This window comes from Perognathus longimembris, chromosome 5, assembly GCF_023159225.1.
Source record: "Perognathus longimembris pacificus isolate PPM17 chromosome 5, ASM2315922v1, whole genome shotgun sequence".
NCBI lineage: Eukaryota > Metazoa > Chordata > Mammalia > Rodentia > Heteromyidae > Perognathus > Perognathus longimembris.
The window spans coordinates 47,572,095-47,582,493 of record NC_063165.1 but is presented as its reverse complement, the minus strand read 5'-3'; the positions used below and the strand labels follow the sequence as shown (position 1 = coordinate 47,582,493).

General features: G+C 35.2%; 1 protein-coding gene across 2 annotated transcripts in view; it reads right to left on the bottom strand.

Annotated features, from left to right (window-relative positions):
* Positions 1 to 226: 226 nt before the first annotated feature.
* The window catches only part of Eaf2 (ELL associated factor 2), a 36,773-nt gene continuing 26,600 nt past the window's right edge, over positions 227 to 10,399 (bottom strand). Inside the window, exons 3-6 of one of the 2 annotated variants that reach the window (XM_048346746.1) lie at positions 9,856 to 9,992; positions 7,814 to 7,959; positions 3,024 to 3,278; positions 227 to 411 (exon numbers count right to left, since the gene is read on the bottom strand). In XM_048346746.1, coding sequence (XP_048202703.1) covers positions 365 to 411; positions 3,024 to 3,278; positions 7,814 to 7,959; positions 9,856 to 9,992 — 585 coding nt within the window. In that variant the 3' untranslated portion in view covers positions 227 to 364. The remainder of the gene's footprint in view (positions 412 to 3,023; positions 3,279 to 7,813; positions 7,960 to 9,855; positions 9,993 to 10,399) is intronic. The other variant, XM_048346747.1, reaches the window with a different exon arrangement.

Here is a 10,399-nt window from a genome sequence, read left to right as displayed (position 1 = left end):
ATATGGACACATCACAAATCAGGAGTTTGAGCATTTTACAAGCAGAGACAACAGCATGGTAAAATAAAGTACTGAATTTTGGCTTGGAATGCTTAACTTGTCACTTGTTAACTCTACCTGGGGCAAGTTACTTAATCTCAAGTCTGTTTTCCAATCTATCAAACTTCTTGACAGTTATGTGATGCAGAATGAAAAAAATAATAAATGACAATACTGGTACTCAGTAAAAAGTTAGAAACTCTGAATCAAATTTAATTTCTTTTATCATCAAAAGTTATGTAACTTCCCATCTTAGTTTTTATTCTTAATGCAAAATAAATGATCACATGGTTTCTAAATGTTCTATTTACAGCTAAGTATTGCTTCAGTCATCACTGTCACTTCCTGAGTCACTCAGCTGCAAATCATTTCCTAAAATAAAAAATAGCAAGACTGTAGCAATTAAATGTGTAAAACAGTAAAATATTCATTTTGTACAATAAAAACATAATGCAAAATGTAACACCAAAGTGATTCTATGTAGCTAGCATTGTGTAATAATCAGATGCTTATTTTATAACTCGGCAACATAATTAGTAATTCAAATAATAACCCAGAAAGAAAACAATATACCACCAATCTTCCAGAAAATAGTTTCAGCATCCCCTTCCATCTACTTTAAAGTTCTTTCACATACCAGTATCAATCTTGTTTTTATACCACTGATTCATTACAGCAAGAAATGAGAGAAGGTACAGTTTAGAAGATCAGACTATCATTCTACAGGGTGAAAAAACTTACATAAATTTTTACTTAAAATACAGTAAAAACCATTAAGGAATACATGACAAGGATATCTCATCATTGATTCCGTACTGGTTACTTTGGTAACCCATCTATATACTTAGTCATAAACTGGCATTTCTTTTCTTTTCTTTTTTGCCAGTCCTGGGGCTTGGACTCAGGGTCTGAGCACTGTCCCTGGCTTCTTTTTGCTCAAGGCTAGCACTCTGCCACTTCAGCCACAGCACCACATCTGGCCATTTTCTGTATATGTGGTGCTCGGGAGTTGAACCTAGGGCTTCATGTATATGAGACAAGCATTCTTGCCACTAGGCCATATCCCTAGCCCCGTAAACTGACATTTCAATGTAAAGACAATAAAATTTTTAAAAAAATATAGTATAATGCAAAGTAGATAAGTGCTATAAATTTTTTTTAAATAGCCAAGGAGACAGTGGTGGAAAGGACTGCTTTAGTTATGGTGACTAATAAGGGTCTTAAAGGACAATAGCTGAACGGAAATCCAGATGTAGAAAGTCATAAAAAATGAAAGTGGGATACAGAGTCTAATCTAAGGAAATAGCAAGTGCAAATGTGCCAAGACTGGTTGTGATATATGATTTGCAAGAAGGCCAAATGGAATGAAGAAGACAAAGTTAGGAAATAAGATCAGAATGGTATCCAGAAAAGTAACAGTAAAAAATCTGACTTTTGTTTGAAATATAATGAAAATTCATGAAAATTTTAAGCAGACAATTAACTTGAATCTGATTGTACATCAGTGAACGCACTATAATGGTATGGACAAAAAAAATGGAACCAGGAAGAAGAGTTGACTCCAGTGGACCAGCAGAGGCTACCATTTCATCCTTGATGCTCTATAGTTAAGCTATGGTGTGTTGAGGTCTAGATTTATTCTTTGTCCAGACTTTTAGCTGGAATAGAGTAATGGTTTTTTTCAATCTGGAAAATTCTTTTTTTTTTTTTTTTGGCCAGTCCTGGGGCTTGGACTCAGGGCCTGAGCACTGTCCCTGGCTTCTTTTGGCTCAAGGCTAGCACTCTGCCACTTGAGCCACAGCGCCACTTCTGGCCATTTTCTGTATATGTGGTGCTGGGAAATCGAACCCAGGGCCTCATGTATACGAGGCAAGCAGTCTTGCCACTAGGCCATATCCCCAGCCCCAATCTGGAAAATTCTTACAACTGAGTTTTTATATTATCCTGACTATCCTGAAATTCCTATCATATAATGTGCCATCTTCTATACCTAATTTTCCTACTGTTGAACTGTTACCATATAATTCTTTATCTTGTATTGTATTTTGATATAGTTCCTTAGTATTATTTTCCATTTCACTAATTCATTCTTAAAATGTTCTTATTCCTATTTGGGTGCTCAACCCATTGCAGAGCTCAGTAGTTCTTGAGAAAAGTTTTCTTTCATTCAGCCCATTCAGTACAACTAAGCTGAGCTGTCAAGGATCTATACTAAAAGGAATAAGTTTAGAGTAGGAAAGGTGACAAATTATATATGACCTGTGAAAAGATGTTTGTCCAATATACATATGGATAAAAAATGGTAAATAGTAAAACAAAATTACTACAAGAAAAGATAAGTTGAACTGCAGTAATGTAGTAAAGATGAAGAAAAGTGGATGAGTATGGAAAAATATTCAAGAAGTAAAACCAACAGGACTTGGTGAAGGATTTGCTGCACTGTAAAGAGAGAAGAGAACTCATTCAGACCTGGAATTTAATCAGGCTTCTGGTTTGCATAATGTGATGAATGTTGCCTTTCAATAATAAGGCAAAACATAGTTAGCCAAAGATTAGGAGTTGGTTTTAAACAAAGTGAATTTTAAGTGCCTTTTACTAGCAAATGTGTATGTATTAGATTTCCAAGGTCTGCAAAAGAGCTATACATTGTTAAGTGATCTCTCTATATAAGTAACACATTAAGATTATTGAGAGAAAAGATGAAATAAGAAAAATAAAAACAGTGGCAACCCTTGAGCAACTTGAGGTTTTAAATCTACAAAGGAAGAAAAGAGGAAATGTCCAGAGATGGGAGAATAAAGCCACAGGAAGGGATTATGTTACAGAGCCAAAAGAGATTGAATAATTCAATTGAAATATAATGCTTAATAATGTCAAATACATAAAATAGAAATCTTTTTCTTTACTTAAATTTCAGATCATACTCATTATGGCTCCACTATGAATTCTAACCTTTCTACTAGTACATGTTTATGTATACTTACGTAAAGTATTCATCAGGAGGCCACCATTGTCATAAAATGTATTATGACGAGCATCTATATCAGAAGTCCTGTACTGAGGTATCGTAGACATGGGAGGATGCTCTGAGATGTAATTCCCTGCGTCAGAAGATCTGTTCTCTTCATTTTCAGAATCACTAGAACTATCTTCGCTACTTGAAGATGATGTACTTTTGGAATCTGATGAACTATCACAACTACTCATCTGTTCTATTACACTAGCTTCTGCTTTAAGTTCTGAAAACAAAATAGAAATGTATGGGTAGGTTAAAGAAATAGTATCAGATAATAAAATGGGGATATACTATTTCTAAGAAAACTACTAAAGAATAAATAAGATCAAACACATATTTATTCTGGGCTACAGAGTAAGACTCTGTTTCAGAAAACCAGAAACAAGCCAGGCACTTGTGGCTCATGCCTGTAATGCTACCTACTCAGGAGGCTGAGATCTGAGGATCACGGTTCAAAGCCAGTGGGGCAGGAAAGACAGTTGGACTCTTATCTCCAATTAACCACAGAAGAAGCTGGAAGTGGTGCTGTGGCTCAACTGGTAGAGTGCTAGCCTTGAGTGAAAGGAACTCAGGGACAATGAATGCCCAGGCCCAGAGTTCAAGCCCCAGAACCAGAAAACAAAACAAAACAAAAACAAACCAATATATCTAAGTAATGTTTATATCTAAATTGTACATTCATCTATACAACTTACTTAAATATACATGTTCCTTAAGTAATATACAATAAATAATATTAAAAATTAAACATCAGTCTTGGCAGAAATTGTCTTCTTATTCCCTTAATACATGAAATGCAAAATGATTTAAATACATAAGAATTTCAGGGCTGGGGATATGGCCTAGTGGCAAGAATGCTTGCCTCGTATACATGAGGCCCTGGGTTCAATTCCCCAGCACCACATATACAGAAAACGGCCAGAAGTGGCGCTGTGGCTCAAGTGGCAGAGTGCTAGCCTTGAGCCAAAAGAAGCCAGGGACAGTGCTCAGGCCCTGAGTCCAAGCCCCAGGACTGGCCAAAAAAAAAAAAAAAAAGAATTTCATTCTTTTCCAGATTGTCCTACAGAATATTTTGATGAAGTAGCCTTACGTAGGTTTCTGCTCTAGTGGGGAAATACTTTCTAGTTTTTTAAAAACCAAATCCCATAATAATGTTGGTTGTAAGTATTTCTGTAGACAAAAAGAATAATAATGATTGTATCTTTTTTGGCTTAGTGCTTTTCAAATTCTTTTTAAGATACACGAGATTGCAAGGTCAAATTGACCTTCAGTTACTGTAGATGAACCTCATAATTTTTCCACTGAGTGAAATGAAGTACAAAAAGATCAAAAGCTATCATCTACTTAGAAATAAAGCCACCTCGTGATTTTCTAGTCAGTATTTTTCTAGTATATGATACAAATGTCAAGAAACTGAACAAAAATGTTTAATCCAAAACACACTGATATCATCAGTTGCTACATTACCACTTAATATCATTTTTGTATACTTCCTATCTTAAGTGATTATTTCTAGCCTACTTCTTCATTCTCCCAGAGATGAGATATAAAAGCTTTCTTCTACTATTTGATTATATCAAATCCATTTCCATCCTAAGTTTTTTCAGTAGATATTTGCTTTTCTTCATCCCAGGTCTTTCTTCAATAATACAGTATAACTCAAGAGTTACATGAATTTTAGCACATAGATACTTATTCACCTGACATAAAGATCCACCCACATGAATGCTCATTCTGTACTTTCCTCCCATCAATTCTCACCATGAAACTTCTGTTACCAAAGGTTTGTGTCTTGAACTTTATCTACATGGATTCACTCAGCATGTACTTTTGTGTTTCTGCTTTCTTTCATCAACAGGTTTCAATAAGGAGTCTTTTTTTTTTTTTTTTTTTTTTTTTTGCCAGTCTTGCGGCTTGAACTCAGGGCCTGGGTGCTGTCCTTGAGCCTCTTTGTGCTCAAGGCTAGCAATCTACCAACTTGAGCCACGGTGCCACCTCTGGATTTTTCTTCTTTTTGGTCAGTCCTGGGGCTTGGATTCAGGGTCTGAGCACTGTCCACCCCCCCCCCCCCCCACCGCCCAACCTTCATTGCCTGCTTTACTTTCTTTGAGCCACTTACTGCATTTGGATATATATTTTCTTTTTCACTATGTGTCTCTCATCAGTATCCACAATCCCAAATGTAAACAATGTGAGAAGAGAAATCTTATCCTGGTTCCCTTGTGTAATTCTTTTTGTATAACGTTGGACTCATTACTCTTTCCTTGAGAATTTCTGAGTTTGAGCTTATGAGGGATGCTGGACTATAGTTTTACTTTTCTTGTACTTTTCTTATCTAGGTTGTATATTCAGATGTTATTAGTCTCATAAATGAGCTTATAATATTTCCTACTGCACTAGTCAAGTTTTCTGCTTCTGTAGTAATATCTGAGTTAACACCTTATGAAATGAAAGCATTTATTTTGGCTCATAGCTTTCAAAGTTTCAGTTTATTAGCCATTAATTTTAGACTTCTGGTGGGGATAACAGATGGAAATGGCAGGAAGACCAAGGTTGCTCTCTCAGCTTTTTCACTCAGAGCTGGCACTGTACCATTTGTACTATGCTTCCAGTTCTACCTTTTTTCTAGGTACAAGATAATAAAAAAGTCTAGTGGAATTATTTACCCAGGTTGGGTTCAAACCTCAATCCTTACATCTCGGCCTCCAGAACTCAGGGCCTCATGCTTATTAGGCTGGTGCTCTATCATTTGAGTCACACCCCCAGCCTAAGCCACAAGTGTTTTTTATTTACATGGTATATATGTATTTTGTTCTTTCAACTGAGGCTAGATGCCTCAGTTGAGCAATTTGATGTTACTTATAAGGCATTTGTCTATAGGTAATATTTCTCTATAGATATATATTATTTTTCTCTTGCTTTCATAATGTTTGCCTTTGCCTTTCGTTTTCAGAAGCTTGATTGTGATATATTTTGGCACTCATTTATGTGGGTATATATTACTTTGTATTTGTTAAGCTTTTTGAATTTATGGGTTATACCTTTTATTAAATACAGGATGTTTCTGGGTATAGCCTTAATATTCTTTTAACCCTACTTTCTCTTCTTTGAGGACACAGTGCTACTAGTGTTAAATCTTTGGCCATTCTTCACAGACCATTGGGGTTCTGTTCATTTTGTTTCAGTCCACTTTTTGTTTTAGATTGAAGAAATTATATGCATCCTTAAGTTCATTGATTGTATTTATTTGTAGTAATTGAGCACATCCAGTGAATTTTTTGTTGCTATTGTATTTATTTCTAAAATTTTGATTCTTATTTTATTTTTTGCTAGTCCTGGGGCTTGAACTGAGCACTGTCCCTGGCTTCTTTCTGCTCAAGGCTAGCCACAGTGCCACTTTTAGCTTTTTCTATATATGTGGTTCTGAGGAATTGAACCCAGGGCTTCACGTATGCAAGGCACTCTACCACTAGGCCATAGTCCCAGCCTTGAGTCTTATTTTTAGCTTCTATTTTTTAAAATGAGCTCCTATTTTTTGTTTGAAGAGAATTTGTAATTAAGTTGATTTTGATTGTTTGAAGAGAATTTATAGTTGATTTTGAAAGCTGTTTTAAACTTACCAGATAATTCTAACACCAGATAAACCCAGCATTTGATTCATTCATGTTGAATATAGTACCAGTTAACTGTTTTTTTTGTCAAACTTTGATTTTCCTGATTTATGGTTGTTATAAGTAGTTTCTTACTATAGTGTAGATATTTTTTTCTCATGAAGATCTATTTAAAACTTTTATTTACTAAGCAGTTTGTTTAGGCTTAGCATGCAGATCTTTGCCTCCTTTGGACTGTGGTTCTAATGACAATCTCATTTTCAGTGCTTTTGCCATCCTGCTCTGAATTTCTCAATAAACCTCCAGCAGCTAGAATTCCCAATAGTACCTGCTGCTTAACTGAAGGAAACAAGGAAGGTTACCAGAAAAGTGGTGGGAAAGCTCTAGACTAACTGAATAGAGTACTTTCTGGCCAGGTGAAAAACTGCATCTTCTACTAATTACATCTCCTGAGTTCCCTGTTTGTTTGTAGTCATCTTAGACATCTACAGTCTAGCTATACATAAAGAATTTTGAGGATCTTGAGGCATAGCTCAAGTGGTAGAGTGCCAGCCTTGACCAAAAAAGTCAAGTGAGAGTGTGAGGCCCTGAGTTAAAGTTTATATCAGCACCAAAACAAAATCAAAAACAAAAAACAACTTTGATAGGAAGATGTTGGATAAAATCGAATATGAATCATCACAGTTGCCAAAAAAAGAGAAAACTATTGTTGCATACATCTAAACAGACACTTTTTTGTTTTTTGGGGTGGTTTTTTTTTTGCCAGTCCTGGAGTTTGAACTCAGGGCCTGAATGCTGTCCCTGGCTTCTTTATGCTCAAGGTTAACACTGACTCTACCACTTCTGTTTTTTTCTGCTTATGTGGTGCTGAGGAATCAAACCTAGGGCTTCATGTATGCAAGGCAAGGACTCTACCACTAAGCCATATTCCCAGTCCCTTAAAAAGACACTTTGTTACATTGAATAAAAAATGTAGAAATTCTTTTTATTGATATAAGCACCCTTGCCTCAGAAAAATGGATAATTGCACAAAAATTATACTCATTAAAAGTTTATGGTCAGTTCCACTGTTAATTAATAAGAAAATTTTACTTAATATATTTCATAGTAATTTCTAATTAAAGGGCATTATACACTTAGATTTTACCTCTTTCAATGTCATCAATTAGAGATGGTGAGGGCGTCTTGTCTTCAGAGGGAGAATGCTTTACAAGATTGGGAGTCCGAGTTGAATTTCGCATTTGCTGCTGCTGCTGCTCTATGCGATTCTGAATTTTACTGCTCCCTTCACCTCTGCAATTAAGAACACCAAAGATCAAAACAGGTATGAAAGCAGTGTAATGTCAACTTCCAAAGTTACCAAACCTGACCACTTATTCTCCTGCTTAGAAATACTGTCCATGATATTCAAGAATTACAATGTTAATTTAATTAAGAAATAGTTTTTTTACTGTCTTCTAGATACATATCACATACATGGAACCACAGAGGAATATAAATGTGAACCAAAACTAGGCTACTGCTCATATGGAGCACATAACCCATTCATAAATGAATAGAGTAAAAAGAAAAAGCGAAGTGCATAAGGGATATAGCATTGTTTCAACTTCTAGATTCATCATTTCTATTAAAACAAAAACATTTCCACATTTTACATTCATAATTTCAAGGCAGAAATGTTAATAAAGGAGATTCATATACTTGATTTTTAGCATCTTTAAGACAAGTGTATGCAACAAAATTATGCTTGACTTCTGCTACTCTCATTCTCAGCACCAAATCCTTTCAGTTTTTCCTTCTTGAAATACTGAGTATCTCACTTTTCTTCTCACTTTTTCTCCCCAAATTCCTGGTTTCCACATTTTCCCATTTCCTTCACTGTTTCACTTTACTTGGTTTCTTTGCTGGATTAGTGTTTCAAAAGAAAGATGTAAACATGCCAATTCCTGGTTAAAACAATCTTCAATATGTAACTACTGCCAGCAAAGAAATGTCTAATTTCTTAGTTAATACTCAAGGCATTAACCTTAAACCACCTTTACAACTTTACCTTGAATCCACTATTAACATTATCTTCCCCCTTGCCAACACTTATAAATAAGTTCAAAGACAAATGTCTACTTTATTCAAATAGGTCTTATTTATTAGCCCTAAAAAAAAGTCAGGTACATTCCTACCTTCAAACCTTGATTATATCCTTGTATCTTTTCTGATCACTTTAAGTTAGTATTTTTCAAAATTTTCTAGCAGTAAGAATCAAATAGGTTAAGGGATGGGGAACGTAGTGGGATATTAACAAAGCTTAGATTTGGGAATTGCTCTTTTTAACAAATAGTCAAGGAAATTCTTAGGATCTTCCCTTCTTTCAGGAAAAATCAATATGGCTTCCTTGAATGTTCTAATGAATCATAACCTTTCCCTTGCCTTAATGCCTACAACAATTTTTACCTATACTATTTACATGCCTTTTAGAGCATGTACCTTTATATTGCAGGATAAATTCAAAAAAGACTTTAAGATGGCTATTTTTTCCTGTTGATTTTTTAAAATTAAATGATCTTTTTTTTTTTCTTTCTTTTTTTTGGTCATTCCTGGGGCTTGGACTCAGGGCCTGAGCACTGTCCCTGGGTTCTTTTTGCTCAAGGCTAGCACTCTGCCACTTGAGCCACAGCGCCACTTCTGGCCATTTTCTGTATATGTGGTGCTGGGGAATCGAACCCAGGGCCTCATGTATATGAGGCAGGCACTCTTGCCACTAGGCCATATCCCCAGCCCTAAATGATCTTTTAATATGATTAAAATGTGTCTGGAGGACAGTGTTTATATAGTAAACTCTTCTTCTTCTACTGCCTTATATGGATGTTCAATATTATTAATAAAGATGACATTATTTTGGACAGCGTATAATGGTTCCTTTTTAGTTCAATTCTATGAAAGCATCCACAGTTGTATAAAAGATACACTTAGACATATGGAAAACATCCAGAAACTAAACAAACTTATGTATGCTCAGGCAATGTAGTAAGTAAAATCTTTTGGCTAAGGATCTCTACTGAATTTAAAATTCAAAAACGAGTAAAAGACTTTTTTTTCTACACACAGAAATAACCTTATATAATAATCTGATTTAATTTTCTAATTTTCTCCCTGACATTGATGTAAAATAATTTATTTCATTGAAGGACCTACCTTGTTTTTTTTACAGTGATGTTGCTGCTGAGTTTTTCTAGCCGACATTCTCCAGTATCATGATTAATAATCAAAATGCATTCTTTTAAATAAGGTCTCTTTGAACCTTTGAAAACAGTTACTGGTGGAGTTGAACCCTGTTTAAAAAGTTAATTATCATTATTATAGAAATTCAGTTGGGATGGACTTTGAATTCTGGTTCTGTGCCTCTCAAGGCATAGTATACCCAAGTTGCTTATAAACTACTTAAACTTACTACCAAAGGAGTACGTTTAAAAAGGAAAAAGAGATTATTTCTTTTGTTTTGTTTTTTGCCAGTCCTGGGGCTTGAACTCAGGGCCTGAGCACTGTCCCTGTTTTTTTTTTTTTTTTTTCTCAAGGCTAGCACTCTACCACTTGAGCCACAGCGCCACTTCTGGCTTTTTTTTTTTTTATATATATATGTGGTGCTGAGGAATCGAACCCAGGGCTTCATGTATACGAGGCAAGCACTTTACCACTAGGCCATATTCCCAGCCCAGATTCTTTCTTTTTTTTTTTTTTT